The 23,077-nt window shown below is 33.3% G+C and overlaps 1 protein-coding gene across 4 annotated transcripts; it reads right to left on the minus strand.

The window, feature by feature from the left end:
- Positions 1–428: 428 nt before the first annotated feature.
- On the minus strand, positions 429–22,053 carry LOC120335668 (uncharacterized). Of its 4 annotated transcripts, XM_078112856.1 has the most exons (14): positions 21,454–22,053; positions 19,150–19,489; positions 16,591–16,652; positions 14,781–14,845; positions 11,428–11,590; positions 10,861–10,986; positions 10,008–10,137; positions 9,556–9,607; positions 8,963–9,040; positions 7,463–7,531; positions 6,830–6,979; positions 5,788–5,898; positions 5,203–5,291; positions 429–4,467 (listed from the first exon to the last, which is right to left on the minus strand). In XM_078112856.1, exons 2-14 carry the CDS (start codon positions 19,383–19,385, stop codon positions 3,927–3,929), a joined length of 1,872 nt encoding a protein of 623 aa, XP_077968982.1. In that variant the 5' UTR covers positions 19,386–19,489; positions 21,454–22,053; the 3' UTR covers positions 429–3,926. The 4 variants fall into 4 exon arrangements, with proteins under 4 accessions (XP_077968982.1, XP_077968984.1, XP_077968983.1 ...); XM_078112858.1 differs by lacking the exon at positions 21,454–22,053 and having other exon boundaries at positions 5,812–5,898; positions 19,150–21,373; XM_078112857.1 differs by lacking the exon at positions 21,454–22,053 and having other exon boundaries at positions 7,469–7,531; positions 19,150–21,372.
- Between the last annotated feature and the right edge of the window lie 1,024 nt (positions 22,054–23,077).

Below are 23,077 nucleotides of genomic sequence, written 5' to 3' on the forward strand. Positions count from 1 at the left end.
GGAGTCGGGATCAAAAATTTTCTCAACCCCGATTCGATTGCAAATTTTGTCCGAGCCATGTGAAAATAAGCTAGAGCTAATATTTGGGCGGTATAAAAGTAATTGAACATGCTTTTTCTATTGCCATAAAATATTAGTTTGAAACTTAGACTTTAGATAATTCTACCAAATTACTGATATCTGATTGACAGTGAATGTCAGAAGACATCAGAAGTAAGATCTTGAAAAGAGTTTCATATTGACTGCAAATATCTTGTTGGTTTAACAATCAATTAACTCATGTTTAATATCTGACGACGATGAATTTAGTCATTCGAAAGTGGCGCAATATTAAGCTGACTAGGTGTTATTCATACCAAAATTATCACAGTAATTGTGATTATAGACCACAAAATTTGGTACTTATCAGTAGATTGAGGAACACAAAATATTCAATTCCATTTATTTCAATAACCAGTGATATTAATATCATGAAAATACAACTCAACGAAAGGTTTAAAAAAGTTTGTCAGATTCACAAAAAACTGTTTCTGGCCAATCAAACATACACGACCCAATGTATGGAACGCATACTAAAATTGGTATGTAAATGTGACCAGTATATGTAAATGAGAATGGCATTACATGTTTTCGTCAATGTGGGAGAAAATATCAGATTTAGCGCGATTATGGTGATAGTGACAGAACGGGTGGTTTAATCTTTCCTTTTCTGTGGGAAAACTTGAAAAGAATATACAAAACATAAAAATATCACACAATTACTTTTTGCATCAAATAGAATAAAAGAGACAAACACAGTAAAATATATACGATTTAAAGCAATTAACAATAGTATCATAGCAACTTTGCAAGATAGTTCAAGTGTTATACAAGTTAGCCATTCGCATACCCAACTCAAACAGCTAGGCTTGGTTGCTGATTTTTGATCTTGCGAAGTTATCATTACTCTGTGAACAACTGTGTGCGATTTTTATAGAATAAAATAAGACTATATAATACTCAATAATTGTCCAATGAATCTTCGAAGAAATTTGGTTAACGACGATTGAAAATAAATTGAAACAAAGAAAATTGTAAAACAGTGCAAATGTACATTCGAAAACTCTATTGTAAATTACAAACAATTAATGACTCAAAGTAAAGTACATATACATAGGATAGGATTTACACGTTTATCACGGGGAGAGGAAAGCCGATAAGATGACTTAATCATATGACGAACCACGGCCTCTCGTCCGGTTGGGATTAGTTAGTCAGTTATTTGTTTTCGGAAGCATTGACTTGAAAGAGTTAGTATAGTTTGTGTGAACAACCTATTATGAAATAGAGGAAAGAAATGATCAATTATATGGAAATGAAGGTGGCATCATGGCCATGTATATATGCCGTTCCTCCAGCGAAAGCATGCCGAATTCAATAGAGAAAAATTACGCCCGACTGTGGCAATTTTTCTTCAAGCGTTGAAAGTTTGGGGTAGAACATCAGACTAGAAAAACAAAAGTGTGAAAGTTATATTATTGACATTGAATGGTCCCGCTGTTAAGAGGAATATCATTTAAGTACCACTTTTGCTCAGATTAAAATTCTTTTAATAAGCAGCCGACAAGTTGATGAAGTCAAAGAATGTCCGGTACCGAATTTTGTACTCTATCCGCAAGGTTGAGGTAATCAATCACCGATAGCACATGAATGAATTCTACTATGTAATGATAAAAGAGTGTAGAGACGCATTTTTAATTTCAGCGTTTCGAATATATCAGCAGCGCGATTTTTAGCTAGTCATTTTTGTCCATATATATGCTAAATTATCATGTTGTAGGGCAACGTTTTCCAACGGGAAGAAATTTCTAAATTTTGTCGTTCTTATGGGGAAATTTTGCTTTGGCTTTGTATTTTCTGTATTATTAGTAATATACTTTACTTCTTTATTATTACTATATATAGTACGCATTTATACACACATTATAAACTACTTGAACTGTACAAAAGCTGGAGAGCTAGTGTTAGGCACTATTGTGTCCATCCATTGTGTCAATTATTTGAATATTTAGTGATATGAATACCAAAATATGCAACAAAACCGATGATTAAGAAAAGCGAGTGCAGATAAAATATAATACGTAAATGTGGCCACGTTATGTACGCAAATGTGGTTAGAATGAACTGTACCGGTATATAGTGTTTTGGTTGATTAGTGATAGATGTTACGATAAGTATACAAATATGCTCATGATGGTAAAAATGACAGAACTAATGATTCGATTGATATTTTTCACTTTTAATTGACAACTCATGAAAGTTTTAAGACTGGGTTAAAAATAGCCGATAAGGTATAAATCGTCTCTTTAGAAAGCACACAATAACGTTTTACATCAAATAAAGAAAAACAACATTGAAAACAGCAAAGAATACATGGTATCACAATTATCACCAGACACTTTCTTTGCATATATTTTAACTACTGTGTCTATTTTTCTTATACCATGAAAAATGATATAAAATATACAAAAGGACAAGCATTCCATTGGATATTAAACTGATGATAAAATTTGAAATAGATTTTAAATGAAAAAATGGAACAAATCAAAATAAAATATTAAAACAGTGCAAATTGAAACTGCATTGCAAATTACAAAAATGAAGAATTGTAGTACGATATATAGGGAGGCGGCAGCTTTTGTTTCAACAACCAGCTTTACAATTGAGCCAACTACTAATGCAATGACCAAACAACCACACCTTAATGGCATTGAACATGAGTCAACCTATATGCATGTAGAAAATCTGAATGTTTGACAAAAGTGCTGCTTCCATACCAGAGATAGTTCATGCAGTGATATAACATATCAGTGTTCAAAGTAATATAGTAAATTAAAAATGAAGTATTTACAGGTAATATATTGTACAAAAGTCAAGAAAAAGGTTTGAAAGATTAAAAATAGAGATCCAATCGATATCTATAGAAATAATAAAGTCTTCAAGAGTTCTATTAGTTAGCTGGTGTGGTGATAGATTTGTCCCTGCCACAAGTCATGTCATCCAACATTTTGGTTTAAAAGGGATATCCCAAATTTATCGAAAACATCACATATTCTCAACTACTCGAAAAAGATGCTAAAATTAACCACGAGGGTTCTTTAAAAGGTTGGGTTTTATAATGATGATAGGGTCACAAAAATATTTAGTAAAACGTTCCATGAGAAGGGTCAAGAATAAAGAATTGTTCAATGTGCTTCCATCAAACTAAAATTAATCCAGTACTATATACCAAAATGGTTACTGGCTAGGATGGGATTGGAACAGCCAAAAAGTTCGGCTTTTATGTACATGATATGCTCTAGAATTGAAAAATTTATTAAATGAGCAATTCCATGGTAATCAATGTTCATTTGACGGCAAAACAGTTAAAATAATATACCAATGAATAGAAAGAACATCGAGAGACTTAGATAAGGCATACAATATGCTTGTAGTTTTTTTTATAAATTTGAAGTCAGTGTTATGAAAATGAGTCATATCAATATACAATTTGCAGTGTGATTCAAAGTTTCAGTAACATTTGAGGGGGCAGTGCTAGAATACAATAAAATATTACCATATATCTAAAATATATTTAAATTGTATATGAATTGTTTTATCGAGATGTTGACTAAAGCTAATTAAATGGGAAGCTTTGACTTCAGAAAAATGCCATATTTAGGTGGGAAATGATGTTCTGGTTCCGGTCTTGGAGCTTTATGTGCTAATCGCTATGCAAACAACATCATAAGACTTTATTTTATTTACAAAATCAAATATATGTAAATTACATAAATGTGAAATATTTTTTTATTATAATTCACAAACAACTACAAGACAAATAAAATGTCTGTACATTCTATTTATCCCTATATATTCTGACATTGTTAGCAATAAAGGACAGTTCATTATTGTTCAGAATCGCTATCCGTTGAAATTTCAAGACTGCTCAATTCTCCCTCATCATCGTTAGCTAATCGTTCTATAATACTTGCATCTTCATGTTCAGTGGGTGGTCGTCTTATTGTGAAACTTTCAATTGTTTCAATGGAAGGTGTTACTTCTACACTCGGAATTGGTTCAAGTGGGGTAGAAAATTGTCTAGCAGCACCAAATTGTGAAGCAGGTCTAAATGGACGATTATTTGAAGAACGTGGCTGGTAGTTCGTTGGTGAGGAAGGTTTAGGTTCTGTAGCATCAGATGACTTTATTGTGGGCAATCGACTGTCAATATCACCGTAAGTTGATGATGTGAAACAGCTTGGTTGAATACTACCGTTTTGACAACTTTGATACGATTTGATGTTTTTTGGATACGTGGAAAGATTTGTATCAGATATTGAAATGTTTTCAAGCTGGGGTGAGTTTATAGTAGGACTATCAGATATATTGCTGTTGCTGGAATTAATGGTTTTCACGGGCATTGATGAAACAGTTGTAGGGCTCGACCTGAAAAAGAACATCAGAAACTTATTTTCATTAAAAGAAAGATTCTACGATTTATTGATTTTTATGTTTTTGGTACAGCAGGAAGCTGTAAACAATCGTGAAACACTGATACTTTATCAAATGATGGAAATTGCACCAGTAGAATTTTATAAGCTCGATAGTTGGTATATCATGCTTAGCGATATGAACACGTTTACCATTGTTCCCCTGAATACTCTGCACAGATTTGACTCATTTGGGAGATAATTATGTGCGAGAGAATTGCTAGACTCCTCACCGTTGAAGGGTGGTGGTTCATAAAATCACTGGTCAGTTATGATTCCCCAACCGTCAAGTCCACGCATCAAAAAAATAATCAGTGAACGATCCCCTGATAAGGACAGCATTCCGACTATTTACTATATGAGCAAGTCATCCTATTGTTCTCCTCTCCCCCAGGATGAAAGTGAAAATCGAAAATCATATCCCACATTAACACATTGAAAAAACTAGTGATGATAATTAGATATAGTAATAAGCAAAGATAGTAATATTAAATCGACTTACTTGCAGATATCTATTTGCCCAAAACTACAATATTACTTTACTTACAGTTACATGTACTATTCAGCGCTTTACGAAATATGTGAACTGCAACTCTTGTGTAATTCATTGCAACTCTCATTCAAATAAACTGATATATACCTATTATCCAACTATTAATACAAAATGATCATTTTCTAAAAAAATTTTTACCTGGTCTTCACAACACTGACATCATTTTCAGTTGGTGTTCTAGGTGATCTATTCCATGGATAACTAACAGTTCTTTGTGGTTCAGCTGACTGTTATTGTAAAAAATATTGAAAAATGTTAATTTGTAAAAATTGTATAATCATTTGAAGTTGTACGTATTCAGAACCAAAAATTATTTTATTTCAAACGTGAATTGATAAAGAATGAGACGAACGTTTATATGAGAAATTCTATTCTATCAAAATGCACAATAAAAATAACATTCTGCTGTGAAAATACTATTTTTATATTTTAATAATAATATTAATATGTGTTCAGTTTTCTGATCATATCACACTTTATTTGTTATGCTCGCTGCAAATACTGCAACGCAGTTGATTATACATGTGAAATATTTATTGCTTGACAGTAATTAACCTGTTAGAGATAACAAAACCTTATGCTAATGATATCCTGTGTTAGTTGCAACCAGTATGAAAAGAACACAAATAAAAAGTAGCTCCATTATTTAAAAAAAAAAAAAAATGATATAATTGTTGACCAGACTAAAATAGGGGAACTAAGGTAATCCAATCTGGTAATTACCTGGAATTTGACAACTTCTTTCTCCTGGTTTGTTGCAATATGATCCGTTAATGTAGCCTGTGAACCTCCAGAAAGGCTGTGTACAAGTGATATTTTCTCTTCTTCACGAATCTGAAGTATAAAATTGATAGAAAAAATAAATTCCTTCATGCAGTGGTAGAAATCAATATGACCAATTATAACAATGCCAGAATGTGAGGTGCTTTTTGAAAGTAGAGTTGCATGTAATAACTTTAGTATAAGTTTATTATAAATTACTTTACCTCTTATTTCTCAAAAACACAACTTTTTTCAATGAAAAATGTTACGACAGGTGACAGTAGTGTCAAGAAATGCAACAAAAGCCACAGTTACTCATTGGGACTACACCCATGGATATTCGAAAGAAGCGAACATTCGAATACATTTAAAATTCTTTAGATTCAATATAATAAAATTTTAAATTTAGGATTAATTTAGAACCTTAGGGGTTTTAAGCCATCAGACATGAATATCGGAACGTATGATATCTCAACTGGTAACAATCAACACAAAGAAATTAATGACTTTTTATTTTTCATGTCGTTTTAGATGTGATCAACATGGCGATATAGTGATTTATGTCATTTTCCATATAAGATGCCCCAATTTAGAAGGTATTCGATATTTCATATTTACAAATAATTTCTCAGAATGTATTCAAAAGAGTAAAATTTCGATTCTGGCCATCCCTGACCACACTGCTTGATTACTGTATAATCTTTTAGTTATAGCTGAATGAAGTATGGAAGAGAACTAATGGATTCTGTGTGAAAGAGAATTTATTGCTTTTATCTAAAGGTGGAAAACAAAGCTGTTTGCCTGTTGTAGTTTTGTCATATTACATAGAAAATTAAGCTGGTAGGCTCAAGCATGTCTGACTCTATGATCAATCTAAATTTTTATTTTTCCTCTCGAAACAGGATAAACTTTTATAACACAACCGATATAAAATTCACATCTGTATAATAAAAAAAACAGAGTATACTAAAAGGTGAATTATTAAAAGGCTATTGAAAATGACCTGTTCTCTCAGGATTTCATTAGACGCTGTAATATTCACTGGATTATGTTTCATAAAACCACTTGATCCAGGTGGAAAATCACTTGTTTGAAAATGACTTGGACAAACTTGTGATGGTGGATCTGATGGAACTACCGAATTATCACCATTCTGCAAATAGAGACAAACAATTCTATTAATGGCTTTGGAATAATAAATGAAGATCTACATTAGATATTACCTAAAGTACCACTTGGATATAAATACAGGGTGACCCATGAAAAACAGAATTTAGGCCATTAGACCATATTTAATATATTCTCAATTAACAAAACCTTCGCGTAAAACGTTCTTGATTACTGAAACTATTGGGTACACCTATACACAGGCAGAAGTTCGCGTGTTGAATAAATTTTATTTTATTTCTCAGAAGTAATTAAAAAATTTATGGGTACTGTTCTTCTGGGTCAGTCTGTATCTTTGTAGACAATATTCAAAAGAGATCTATAATTTTGTAATTATTTTAAAAATATAATACTTCTAACAATACCGATTTAGTTGAAAAATATATTTCACAGCAAATAATCAATGACATGTTTGGTATAAATATAGAAATCGACTAATGGAAGACGTAAAATTTTACAATCAACTTACATTTACAATAGGTGGTTTAGGATAATAATTCCTTAGCATGTGAGGTGGTGGATGAAATGGTGGATTTTCCTAAAACAAAATTGTAGAGTTTATAGAAAATGCCAGCTTCACTAGAAATAGCTGAATAGGTAGTTTTACCACCAGAATTGTGGAGTCGGCAAGTATTTACAATATATTATGACTTCGGGTTGAAAAGAAATTTTTCCAGCAACTTTAGGTTGAGAAAAATTTTGGGTCCGATTCCAAATCTAAACCTAGCAAAAATTGAATTTTGATAACAAAAATTTAGTTGAAACGATACAGAAATATATTCGTGTTAGTGTGTAGCAGGCCTCTTTAATCACCTGAAAACAATAGCCTATACAATTCTCCTTCAATATACTATTAATGAAGCTTAGTCATTGAGTTTATGAGATTTCAACTCCAGTTTGGAGTTTTGAAATTTGACTCCGATTCCCACTCCAGTAAAAACTTGCCAAACTCCTCAGCCCTGGTTATAAACGTAAATTTCGACATCACAACGGCCTGGACAGAGACTTAGAAATTTTTGAGCTAATTAATAAGCCATGTTAATACAGCTACAATGTGCTACCATATGTGCTTATTTGAAATTGAAATCAGAATCATTTGGCGTCTAAACTAAATAGAGAAAACAAATATTCATCCAACGAGGAAACTGAATTTTGCAGCTTTCAGCTATCATATATAGCAGGGTGGTCCAAACCCAGGCCCACGGACCACATGTGCCCCGCCACTTCATTATCTGTGGCCCACGTCGCATTCGAAGAGTAATAAAAATATCGTATTTTGAATTGCTTCTCATGAAATAAATCAGAAAAATCGTTTAACATATTATTGTTATATCACCCCTGTGACTGAATTGACCAGTATGATGGCTAGCTGAAGCAACTAGCAAAGTTGAATGATGCGATGGGCGGTTTAAATTGTTATCTGGATTTCTATCTTTTTGGTTGGGAATATATGCTAACAATATAGGCATGATAGAAAACTAAAAATCGAATGCGGATTCCATTAGCCTAGGTTGGCATTTGGCAATGCCTGATAACTATGTGTTTACACAATAGAAGTGCTTGTTTTGTACTACACTGTTTACCTATTCTTGGTACTATTGTGGCCCGCGACCAATGGCAAAATAATTTGGTGGCCCGCGGAGCCCCCAACCTTGGACCACCCTGATATATAGTATTGACCAAATGCTTTTCATCTGTATATCAATGTGGGCTATGTACACAAATTTTAAAAGGATTTTAGGTTCACTGAAACCCAATTTCATCAATTACACTCATGTGAGATATTCAAAATGCAACACAATCTTTTTTCACACCAGAAAGAATATGAATATTTAATACCATCAGATATACCTATCGATAATACTTTAATCATATAGCTATAATATTATAATGACATTTTTTATTTTACATGGAAGTTGAATCATTTCCAATTAAAATAAATCGATACATTTCAAGAAGATGATCTTACATTATTCAGTTGAAAAGATGGAAAGCTCTGTTCGCTGAGTGGAATGTTGTTTCTACATTCAAGAGATTTAGGATGACTCTGAAATGGCAACATAATTGTTTCAATATTTATCCAAAATATTCCACTAATACTAGAGTAATTTTCTAAAAGTTGACAGCAAGAAATCTCTTTCATTTGGGCTTGATGATTCTTACTAATAAAAAAAGTTAGGTGTACCAATATGGTTAAATAAAAGTGTTGATAAAGAAACATTTCTATTATCACAAATACGTGAACATGAATACAAAACAAAATTGCAAATCTTATAACACAATGGGTTTGACATTATTTTGTGTGAGTCAATAGATGATCTGCTACTCTCAAGAACACCAACCAACTAACTAAAAAAGAATTCTGTATCTAGAATCAAGCTCTTATTATAAAATAAGCTTGGCCCAACTGTATATGCCACTTGATAAAGTAAATCAGATTTTAACAATACTTGAAATGTTTTTCCGGAGATGAATAAATAATCACAATAGAAAAGGCTGTATCTGCAGACATGAACAAAATATCACATTCAAATTGCACTAAATATTAAACAGAAATCATACTCTTAGTGATGGAGTTGACGCTGGGTGACGGAATTCAGAGGCTGGATACACACTGAAACAATATGAATTGGTTGAATGTGATGAGATATCACCTTGCATTTTATTATGCTATTATTAACACTGCCTCTGAAATTGGTCGGAAATCTGAACTTTTTACTAAATTATCAATTCAATAAATAATAACAAAGAAGATTGTTATAAAAAATGTGTCAGAGTAAATACAACAATAAAAAATTTGTAAAAACAAAGCCAACAGTATCCATGGTTTTTTGGTCACATTCATGTATTACGTGAAAACACAATATGCAAAGAAATAAGTTCAACTAATTTGTCTTTAGGTAACCAATTCTATACCATCTATTAATGACATCAATAATGTTGAATTGATTGATCAAATTTGATCATCTATAAGTAACGGCATATGTCTACTTTGTTTGTTGAAATCATGGTACCTGGAAGTAGCATCACACTGAACAACTCCTCTTGAAACTGGTGTGTATGGTGGTGGTGGTCCAGCATACCAGACTCCAGGATGATATGGATTTGTCAATTCCATCCTTTCTCTAATTTGTCTCAATCTCTCTAGGAAGTGATTAATTATGCTCAATTTTAGGTGCTCCAGAAATGTATTCACCTATATGGAGGAACTAATTTTGTTCGCCTACTTTACATCAAGTTGGGCAGGGGGTATATTCACTTGGCTAACACAGACAGTCCCCGAACTCGTAAGAGAACTAAAATAAGGAAAATCGGAATAAAATTATGGCATAACCCTAACCTGATACACACACTACAAGAGTACCCAATTTTATTCCCTTTTTAATGTGATATATTGGAATATTGCACTCAAGTCTCATACAACCACTTCAACCAGAAAGCAATAAATCAGGTTGAACGACACTCAATTGGAAACTTTTCAGCCATTGAGAGTCAATGCATGTGAGTGACCCAAATATTCTTTAAAAAGATTCTTATTATAGTTATGACCACAAAACTATCACATGTCAATGGCAATTATCAATAACTGCCAGTGGATATACCAATAGTTTCACACTATCAAAGCCTAACAGATATTTATCCTTTTTTTATATGTCTCACACCTGGATACCAATTACAAACCATCATGCACTGTCAATTTTGCAAAATTGATTATTATACACCATGCACTATTCATCTACGTCTTCACATAACCTTTTTGTTACAAATTGACTCAGATATTTAAAATACGATACAAAGCAAACAGGCATTATATTAAAAAAACAAAATTTCCAAATATTCAATTTACTATTTGCATTGTTTACTTACCTAGATTATAAGGATTGGAATGAATTTTAACGTTTTCTTCTCTCAGTTTTTCTAAAATAAATTTTTGAGTTGTCCCGCTTTTTTGAATTGCTTTAATTAGTGCTTTCAATGGTTGAGGTCCAGATTCTAAAGATGGTATTACAAGAAAATATAAATTGCCGAAACCTTTTTGAAATCTGGCATGGACAATGTTAGTAGAGGGTTCGAACATGACAAATGGTTAATTCAGGGTAAGTTTCTTTGTGCATTCATTCATATTGCAATTCAAAGTACTGTTAAATAAATTAATAATGAAAAATTGAACATGAATTACAGTATTTTCCGGCTAATAAGTTGACTTGGAAATAAGCCAAGGCCAACTTTCACACTAAAATGAAGGTTTTCCCATATAAAATTGGCCCATCATCTGGAAAATATGGTATATTAAAATAGACATGTGATCTATAAGTTTTTCAGATTTAAACGTCCCAAATCCTATCGGCCAATATAGATCCTAAATTCTGAATTGTCCACAATGCACATGATCAATTTTCGATTAAAACATAATGTCAAAATTGAGATGTTTACTTATTAATATATCTAGCATTTTGTTGACCCGACTTTTTGTTGTTCTTTCATTTCTTATTTGCTCACAAGAATCTTGATCAAGATATTCCTTTGTTTGTAAATATGGGAAAAATCTTTCTGGCTCCAAATGATCACAAAGGTAATTTCGCATTCGGTTGAGAACCTTGAAAAAATAAAATTTTTTGTAAACCTCAGTATATCTTTATCATAGTCGGTCATAGAATCCACGCAAAAAAAGCATAATTGAACAAGTAAACAAGCTCAGTCATAATGAGCCCACAGATAACATAGAATTTCATTATTTATCTATGCAATAATGTTTTTACTCTCATTGCAGTTTTTGATATTGCCTTCATAATCCAAGGACCGTTTATACTTAATGAGTAAAAGATTCATTAAAATATTCAAAAGCAGTTTACTCAAAACAAAAGGTAATTTGACCAGAGAACAGAAAGTTATATTAGCCAGTATGCCATAAGAAATTCAAATATGGATGTACCGTGAAACTGTGAACAGGGGTGCATGAGTAATAATAGCTTGACAAAGGCTCATTTACCGTGTTTCCCGGAAATAAGACCCAGTCAATTTTCTTCAAAAAAATAACACTAGGGCTTAATTTTTGGGGATGCCTTTTATTTTCATTTATCAAAAACAAAATTAGTAAAGAACTACACAATTTTCAAATATACAAAATATGAAAACCGATATCCATTTACTTATAAATACTACGTTTTTATTTGAAAATAATTGCTAAACTTTGATTATTAATCATTCAAAACGTGTTGGAGAGATTTCTTATTATAGAATGGGTCAAAAAAAATTTTCACGCTATTGACCAGGTCTTATTTTAACGCGAGGGCTTTTATTAAAATCATATTTAAAATTCAAGCTAGGTCTTATTTTCGAGGAAACATAGTACCATTCCATAAATCAGTCATTTCGATCACTTTATGTGTCTGAGGGACACCAGAGTGTATTCATAAATAAGTGTAACAGCTCCTGTTATTATAAGCCTACTGTTCAAGCAATCATGTGAAAAAATTACAATTTTACATTTTATTTTCATTCTAATGGTGAAAACAATGAGGCATGACGCAATACAGTAAACCACAACATCCAATCTATGGCTCATGAGCAATAGAATTTTGACCATAATGACAATTGTTCCTCTTCCTAAGAGAAAATGATTCGTAATATATTTGATTCAGGAAAAATGATTAGCAATAATTGATACTATAAACCACAACTGGCTCTTGTCAATAACAAGCGGTTCTCCGAAAATGTATGATTTCGATTATATCCTAACAGTTGCCCGAGACGCATGGACTGATTAATAATGATGTAATCAGAATTGTGACCAGATATTCCCACCCTATAGTACTCTTATATGTCGGCAATTGGCAGAAATTAACTGCCAAGTGGGTTGTATTTGAAAATCAAAATATTTATTGCATTTGCTTAGCATTAACATTTCCTATCTCTACGCATCAACCCAATAATATCTTTTGAAAGTCAAAGTAATGAAAATATTAATAATAATTAATGATTGGGATGAAAAATTATGCTCTGTATTTCCTCTCAAGGTTTTCTCTATGATTAAGTATAATATGCAGGGTATGTTATGTTGTCTCTATTTATGTACATTGTCTTTTCTTATAGACCAGGGGTCACTGTGCCCAATGTGGCCCACCATAGGCTCGAACGTGGCACAGGAACAGTTTGGTAAAATGTAATTCTAGTATAAATAATCAATCATAATAACTTCAGTTTATATCAAAATAAAAATTCATGTTTATTTGGTATTGGAAGGTAATAGCTAAAAATAACTAAGCAACCATCTTGTGCGAATCGCAATAAAGCGCTTTTGCGTCATAATAATTTAAATTGGCAAGTTAATTCACACATGCCTAGCTACTGGTTCTAAAATTAAAAGTATGACCTTATTTTTGAAATACCGAAGGTAGGCCAAGTGATTTTCAGAATGGCAACATATTAACTAGAAAATATACCAAAAGCAGAATAAAAATGATCTCCAAAATTATAGTATTGGGTCAAAAAATTTGCCCAAAGCAGGAAGGTAAGTAACATAATAAACGAATATAAAACAATGATATAAACTTGGAAGTTTATTGACTACTACGCTGGCATTATCTTACTTTATACTTTGATTAAAAATGATAAACATTACTGAATTATTTACATGGGAAACAGTTTCACTTCGTGCAATTAATCTTAATTTCAAATAATAATGTGTGTGTTCCCGAAGTGTTAAGATTTAAGCTGGAATATTTGCAACACATATCATAACACTTTAAACAATGATAAATATGCCATTTTGGCTTTAGATAAAGGATCCTCAAATTTGAAATCATACGAACACAAAGTAGAATTATTTGCAATTTATTATCTTCTATTTATTATAATCTATTATTTCATTATGTTAATATTATGTTATATCACTTTCCCAAATTTTAAAATTACACTGACATTGAGACACATGACTTAGTGAGATGTTTCGGTAAATTTCTCAGGCAATTTTTACAATTAAACCTTCAACTGCATTTTATCCAAGCAATATCCGTATCGCAGAAATATGGATATCAACTTCTGGCTTCTAACTATGGGAACTTTTAGTATAGTATTCTTATAAATCGTATTTGACCTCTCGTAACAATTAGAAATTTCTTGAAATATTTACAGATATCAAATAAAAAACTAAGCCCTAAACAATTTTTCTTGTCACAAATGTTTCCATACTAATTTGGAACAGTGAAAAGGGAAATTTCAGATGGACATTTCAAAAAAAAAGTCAGAACAATTAGTTCTGATATTTCAATGATCCAAACCATTTTATTACAGAGAATTATTTATTTCGTATTGCTAAATAAATTATCAATACTGTAATACCAAGCATGATCAAACATACTTTCATGAAAATGTTTATAAAATTTCTCACGTCTAAAATGTAGTACCAAATTTTGAATTAGAAAAAGCATATTCCCATTTTTAACTTGAAGGGATAGGACTCAACTATGATGTTCATATTTGAAATGGGATGGTATTTAATTTGCTCATGTTTAAATACAGAAATATCATGCCTAACACCTCACCCAGGGTGGATTAAATTGGGCAATGCCGAACCAAAAAGATTCTAGTCCTGACTAAAATTGTAGCTCATTTCCTTTAATTGGCTGAGTGTTTGACAGTGCAGTAATACTGAAATTATTTTATTGTTTCACCATATACAGATATACCTGTATACAGATGGTCGAAAATGTTTGAATTCAGAAAATTTCAGTATTTGGATATATTATACAGATATAGGTGAATCTTGCAACAAATGATATTCTTACCGTTATTTCTAATTCTCTCTCCAGTTCTTCCTCTGTCAAACCTAATTCTTCAGTATCTTGTCGACCTAACATTTTCAAGATATGTTTTAAAATCCCTTTGTCAAAATAACTGAATAACCAATGTAAATAAAACTTAATTCAGTGGGTAACAGGGTAAAGAAAAATGTCAGTTGAATACACAAATGTATGAATAGTATAACTCCGAACCACTGGAAGAGATCTGTTAAATCAATATCGTAATTCCAAATAAAACCCAACTGACAAATGTGGTGTTTTCTGTTTCCTAATGTTCCACAGCTATGTCCTACACGCGCACTTCCGTATCCTGTTAGCTATTCCAGTGACGAATATGATCGTTTGTCAAATACCGCAAAGCATTTATTCACCAAACAGTCATTCATGGACATCTTGCTGTGACAGCCATACTGCCTTTGTAAACTGCGTTCACGCGGAAGTGAACTAAAAACGGGACTTTCCCTGCTCGATGTCGTCACGAATAGGGAATTCCCCAGTTATGATCTCAGTGACGTCATTTTATGTCAGAGATTGATAATAAAATGTGTAGAATATTTTAATTGACACTGGCCAAGAATGATAATTAATAATAGAAGGTTCTTTATTAAATTATCCCGGGAAAATCAAAGTGGATAAAAGTGAAGCGACTCAGTGCGACTTATTCTTCATATGGCGGACCACCATCGTCCGTTTACCATCCCGGATCAGGTAGGTATGAGAATAGTTAGAGATAGGATAGGATTTAAATATTTATTCAGAGGAGGAGAAAGCCGATAAGACGGCTTGATGGACGTTGCGGCAGAGGAACTGACCAGCCGTTAAGTGAACCATCCTACTGGGGCGAGCAATCCAACAATCCTCTCGTACATATTTAGGGCCTAGTTCACGAAACGCCGTCAGGTACTTCTAGTTGGCATGGCATAATTCGCATATGTCATTTCTAACCTCCATCTGACTACGTTATCCAAAAACCACCAAGGGCGTAACGTGGAACGGCGAGCTAAACCGAAGCGCGTGATAGTTTGAGGACCGTGTATTACCCAAGCGGCCACGCATCTTTTACAATAATGTGAGGTGCTCCCAAAAACAGTTATAATAAAAGTCATGTTTTGTGATAGGTATGCCGTGAAAATTTAAAGAGCTTAGTGTGCCGCGATATAAAAAAAGGTTAGGAACCACTGCGTTAAAGTACACGGACTGTTGTCTGAAACGCGCAGATGATCACCCGAAATCAAGCAAGCTATTTCTCTCGTTTTCTCGTCGTAGCGGTCCCCACATGAGGATGACGTAGTCAGGTGGGGGTTAGGAATAATATATGCAAAAATGTTTGTGCCACGCCAACTAGGACTGCTTACCGCTTTTAGTGAACATGAGCCCATATTTATTCCACACGGGATTACTAACGCCGAGCCTAATTGACCAGCCAACCGTTCAAGTGTATGCCGTCTCACGTAAAACAAATTTATGTGATAATGATCGTGACGTAACGTCATTCCATTAAACGTATATAAACGTAGTCTATTTTGTAGACCGGGCGAGGCTGTCACAAACTTCACGAACCATATGTTGTTGTGTTGGTGTTAAGTAATTCACTCTTGCAATAAACGAAATAATAAAGAATCAACTTGGCGCAAGATTTCTCCTTAGAAATCTGAAAGATCTTAAAATCAAGTGGTTGGACAATAACAAATTGTCTCGCCATTGGCATGGACACCATTGCATTCTAGTTTTCAATACTCATCATTCAGCTTGGCTAATATCGATAGGCCTACATATGCAGAAATATGTAACTCACCTATAATTGGCGATGACGAATTCTTGATATCAGGGTGTTCAAGAGTATATCCCACCGCTTGCCTGAAATGCGTGATGCAGTTTTAACACCTTGATGTTCATACTAGCAAGAGAATTAGGCGCTCCAGACGTATGTTTACCAATATGAAGTTACCATAATTTTGTTCGCCTACTTTACATCAAGTTGTGTAAAGGGACGGAAGCCTATGAGCAGGAGGTAGGCTATATTCACTTGGCTAAAACAGACTGTCACCGAACTCGTAATAGAACTAAAATAAGGAAAATCGGAATAAAATTATGGCCTAACCCTAACCTGGTACACATACTATGGGAGTACCGAGAATAGTGGCTCTGGCAGATTCATATCAGTGTTAACTTTTTATCACCAGAAAAAAGAAAATAAATCACCAGAACAACACGTTGTAGCTCATGATTAACTTTAATATCAAGTCTCTCATCAACCAGTTCCAGTCAGTCATTTGCTTAATTTGTAATACAAAATATTGAGTTAAAATAAACTCAAAATGGACCAAGACCAAGAAGAGCCGGAAATCGAGCACAATGGAGGATAAATTGCCTTTCCCCTAAATTTGTCGTTATTCGGTGATAATGCATGTATTGATCCAAACTTTTCAACTAGTATTGCATTGTATTTTGCAAATTCGAGTCCGTATACCAGTGTTTCCCAACCCGAGTCCGCGGTCTCAATTGAGTCCGCGGAGTGTTTGAATGAGTCCGCAACGAGTCAGAAATTCGTGCGAGCCGCAAACGATTTTGCGGAACTTAACTATCAGCCAATTTACGTTGGAATTTACATAAACATAAAAAGCAAGTTTATTCACATAACAATAATTGCGTCAATATTGATTACTGAGTAGGGCTGGGCATATATTCCAATATTCAACTATTGGAATAGCAATTTAATATTCGAAAATTTGGTAACAAGTGACGCGACAGGTCACTTGCACTTGTGCGCGTCGCTTAATCATGCGATTGGATTTCACAACTCACTGACGAATTTTCCACGAAAACCTACAAGTCGGCACACGCGTCGATAGATGGTGGCAACCCAAATTTAAGTTGAAAAGCGGCAATACAAAGCACTAAAAATAAAACTGAGAACACCATAGGTTTCGTTTTATGATGGTCCGCGACCGATTAAAAACGCATTTTTAGACATTGCAAAACGCAAAATTTTGGGTGCTACTACGGTACGTACCAGGGCATTCTCCCTCAGGATTGTTTGCTTTACTGCCTCAACATTAATACGCCGTACAGTACTGGTATATAAGTGTTGTACGAACAGCACAGATTTGTTAAATTCACAAAAATAGGAATCAAAACAACATATCATCGGGCACTTTACCACGCATTTTTGTGTCCACGGATTGTCATGATATTTTCTGAGTGGTATTGCTTTTATTTCGCCAACACAATCGCAGATTAAAATGATCACATTTAAATTAATAATAAAGCAAAGCGATGAATATATATTCATTTTTCATTTACTAATATACTTTAAATATATGTTTATTAAGTACTGAATCAAGTTGTACTTTCTGGAAATTTATAACACATAGTGAGATTTTTCTAACGACGATAACAAATTCACAAGATCGCAAAGTATGTAACAAAACTAAATATAATCGGGCAATATATTCTCACATTATTATGTTCGCAGATTGCCGATTGGCATTTTAAAGAAGAAATGCTTTCATCTTGTCGTAAGTCGACGCAGCCGCGAGTTACCATGAACACAAATAAATTAATATAGAAAGTCATTGGATTGAATATTGTGCGACAGAAAGCCAATTATACACTAAAAAAGTCGACTCTTCCTAACGAACGCGTAATTGCGGCGAATTTCCGATTTTGAAATTCGTTACAATTCTGTTGTATTTGATTTTATTGCTTCTTCGCACAGTGTACGGTTGCAATAAACGCACTTTGAGTCCGCAAAGGTTTTCGCGGGTGAGAAAATAGTCCGCGATCAAAAAAGGTTGGGAAACGCTGCCGTATACAATCACCAAATCAGTGGGCCCTTTGTCTATGATTCATGTTTATTTTGAAGAGAAATTATAACAGTTCGATGATTGAAGTCTATCCATCTTGATTTTTCTCAAATACCGATGGGCCGATTATAGAATGCCTTTTATTTATTTTCAAAAATAGCACATTGCTCGCTTGTACGTATTGTGCTATAAAATCTAATCTATTACCTAATCGATTCCCCTACTAGTTTAGACCCGTTTTATGGTGGTCATCCGTTATTACCCGTTGCATATTCATTTATATATAGGTGAGGTTTAGAACATCAATATTTTCTTAGATATTTGTACCAGTGTATGAACAATTGTTACATTGATGACAAAATAATTTTAATGACGACACTAGGGATGATAATCTGTAATATATTTCAAATTTTGAACAAACATACTTATTCATACTAGACTTAAACCAGGAGAAATTTTAGGCGTTTCTGGATATTGAGATGTGACGTTAAAACAAAGTAAGGTCAGGTATTTTCGAATAAGAGAAAATGGTTTGCGAAACATCTAACCTTCCATGGCCATATAATTCCATTTGGTATCCATGTCTTTCAGTTGCGTTTCGTTCTTCATTTATTGCAGAGGGAAATGAAAAGTTTTGACTTTCGGATTGCGGTTCTTCTTTGAACGACATTTTCTGTCTTTGAAGTCGTCTTTTTCTAAAGCTTCCGGTTTTTGAATGTATACTACCATCACGATTGGAGACCACACGGGTGGTTTGTTGTTGTATAGATGTTATAGATTCCATTTTAACATATTATAGTAATTAGACGTACTGATGTACAGCCTAATTCTAAACTGCTCTCTGTGTCTTAAAGCAGGGGTTCTCAAACTTTTGGTGTTGCGGAGCCCCTGAAAAGGTTGACTATTATTCGCGGAGCCCCAAAAGAAATGTTAAAATTGTAGCTTTCCGATAAATATTCCTGAGTAAGTTAAAAGTACTTAACTTAATTTAGATGCTAAACCTTTTTTTAATGGGATTAATGCAAGTCATAAATAAATCAAAATTTCAAAGATAAATTATATATACTCTTACTAAAGCTGTAAATTTGACACTTGACAAACATATTAATAAACTAGGGGTCGAATCTTTTCCCTTTTGACATTTTCGGAAGACTTAAAAGGCTGCTAATAACGTGCGCGATTGCATTTTGTTACAATCACCGATAGTTTTCGTCAGCATGGCATGTTTTTAAACATCTTTACGCCGGTGTTTATTCTCCCTAAATGAAAAATTTTCCTCGGCATATACATGTATTGTTCCACAATGACGACGATAATTGCTTTTTTGTTCTCGTGGGATATTATGAGTTCAATGTGAAAAACATGTTACCATATAGTCATCGGCGACGAAATGCTAAAAATAATAATTAATAATAAAGAGGTAAATCCGCAACTCAAATTTCTTGATTGAAAAACGGCATTCTAAAATATTGAAACTTAAAATAAAAGATCACACTATAAGTTTGATTTTAGCAGACTCACGTCAGATTAAAAACGCTTTTATAGGCATTGTAAATCACAAAATTTGGTGTAATGTTAGGTTTTCTTTGGTTATTCATCGTATAGTAACTGCGAAATCGAAACACAGTCAATTGTGCGCGCGATTTACCTTTTTTTTATTCTGAAACTACCGACGGAGCCGCATTGCATTAAAATAAATTTCAATCGTATTTTGCCCAGATTTTGTGATTTTTTAAACGGCGATATCTTGCTTAATAATAAGAACAAAAAAGAACAAATCAAGTTTGACAAATTCCAAGATCGCAAAAATACGACTCCAATTTATTTAAAGTTGGCAGTTTATCACGTGTTTTATGTTATTTTAGAATAGTATTCTTTCATTTTAGGAATCCTAATAGTAATCTCGAATGAAATTTGAGTAACTATGAGTACAATTGAATTATTACGACAAGACACTTTAAATGCTCGCATCGGCCATACATTGAATATTTTACGCAACAGAAATCTCCTTATCCTCTTTTTATAATCGCAAAGAATGTTGCGCGGAAATTTCCGATTCAAATCCCCACCTCTTGAGAATCCTGGCTGCGCTCCAGCTTATAAATAATGTCATTTTTCAATTCCGCCTCTTTGCCATATTTCGAGGCTTTATTGTTGTCAAATTTTATCGAAGCTGTTATTGTTTCTTTGAACAGTTACAAAACTAGTCATTATTTTGAAAAGTAATCGGATAGCTCGCGGAGCCCCTGGGTTTCTCTCGCGAAGCCCTGGGGCTCCGTACGGAGCACTTTGAGAACCTATGTCCTAAAGTACCACTAAGAACGGGTATGTAAATGAACATCTTCCATCACTCAATGCTGTATGCATCAGATGAATGCTTGATCAAATTTAACTTTCGACCGATATATCTCGAAACAATATGAGCTAAGAGGTCACTGATGACACACTTTTTTATACAACCACGAATTTCCCTATAATTTGCATTTACGTGGTTTTTAAATTATAGGTGAAGTTGAAGGTTATAGGTGAAGCAAAATATATAAAGTTACAACACATTTTATCTAATAAAACAATATTCTTTTCTTTTATTCGCGAACTTTTCAAAGTTATTTGCTTTTATACTGTATATATACTACGTTGTCGAGTTTAAGGAAATGTTAGGCATAGTCATAACATAAGGTGATTATTAGTCACTACTCAGCTACATTCAAAAGGCGGTAGACAAAAACGGTGAAGTGTTGAAGGAACCGACTAGGTATTTTTCATATGCTAGTACTCTAGATATAAACTCTGCATAAGTAACAATTTAATTAGTATATATATATATACGTCAAAACATATTTAAACTTCACCTGCTGTGTACCAGTATATCATAATCCTAATTGTTCATTAAAACACATAAAGACACAAATCTTTGAAAAGGTATATCTTTTAATAGACTAATACTCAAAAATCTGAAATCGGGTAAAATGAAAATGGTTTGAAAATAAAAATTACATTCCGATTCCGAATCGGACAATAAAATTATTTGTCATAAGCATTAAGGTGGACGAAATAATTTAAATAACAAATTCACTCGAACAATGTGTATTCGGCAGCAGACCTTCTATCTCTAACTTAAAATCATTTATAAACCAATATGTTTGTTTGTTTATTCACAATATTCTTTCAAGATAAACTCAATTTACGCCCTGACCTGGAATACCTTGTGCGACTTATAATTTCGTACCTGTTCTCACTTCCTTATGCACTTTAAAATAATTTCTTTGGATTATCTTATAATTTTAATGAATTTCTGCAACAACAAACGTTTCATTTCGACATTCTGGCACGGCTAATTTTATATTTACTTAAGACTCGCAACAATTCTTTAATCGCTCGGTTTCTACCTTTTCATATGGTTTCGACCTCGCAACCAAATGGCTTTACATTCCATAACTCAAACCTATAGACAGTGTTTTGATATGTAAGGCCGATGAAAATTATTTTTTTAAAACTCAAAGCAATTGCAGGTTTCTTACTTGGTTAGTCATAATAATTTGTCTATGACATGAAAGGTAAGGTGATCACGAGCAAAGGTAAAATAGATTTAGCATGGTTTAGGTTATTTATGCATCAAAACTTGTATACTCCACGCTTGGTATATATATAGTAAAAAGATATCACCTATAGGGAAGTTGATTAAGACGTGGGTTCCTTCGTGTTGTCATCAAATTGTTACAGGCTGATATTCAAATTTACTTTCCGGTCGTTGCTAATATACATAAACCGACAACATAGTTGCTGATGCATCACCGACACAGTTTTGAAGACAATAAGTTATAGTACAGAATTACCGTAAGCACAATTACCTAACCAAGGTAGCCGCTGACAGGTAGACCGAATGGTCATTTCGCGGTTATCCTGTTCATTCTGGGCAAAGTCATGAATATGTATATATATATTTTCAATTTTGCTTCAACTTTGTTGTGCCCGTTTGCCTGCATGGATGGCTAATAAAAAACGATTTGATTGATTGATTGAATTATTCGTGATTATGATTATTTTAAGTTACAGTTTTTAATTGTGATAATTTTGATACTTTAAGAAATCATATAGCACGGATGGATAGTATTTTTTTTAAGATGCAAAGAAATTTAAAAATAACGTAACACACGCATTTGATAGCAGGTTTTGTGGTAGTAACCATGATAACAAGTAACCTATTTTAAAAGATTCAAATCCCGTTTACTAAGACAATTCAGGAAAATGTAAAATGCCATAAAGGTCCTAGACCTAGATCCTCAGCTCTAGCTCCTTGAAGACAGCAACACGGCTTTCGCCACCAACCCAACGCAATGTATGTCGCCGGAACATTTATATATATATATGACTTACCTACCATATTCCTTGTCGACGGTGTTGGTAATCGAGCAGTAGACTGGGTTTGAGTGGAGTTGTATCTCATTATATGTTCATCGAAGAAAAATATCACTG

Source organism: Styela clava, chromosome 5 (assembly GCF_964204865.1).
Source record: "Styela clava chromosome 5, kaStyClav1.hap1.2, whole genome shotgun sequence".
Taxonomy (NCBI): domain Eukaryota; kingdom Metazoa; phylum Chordata; class Ascidiacea; order Stolidobranchia; family Styelidae; genus Styela; species Styela clava.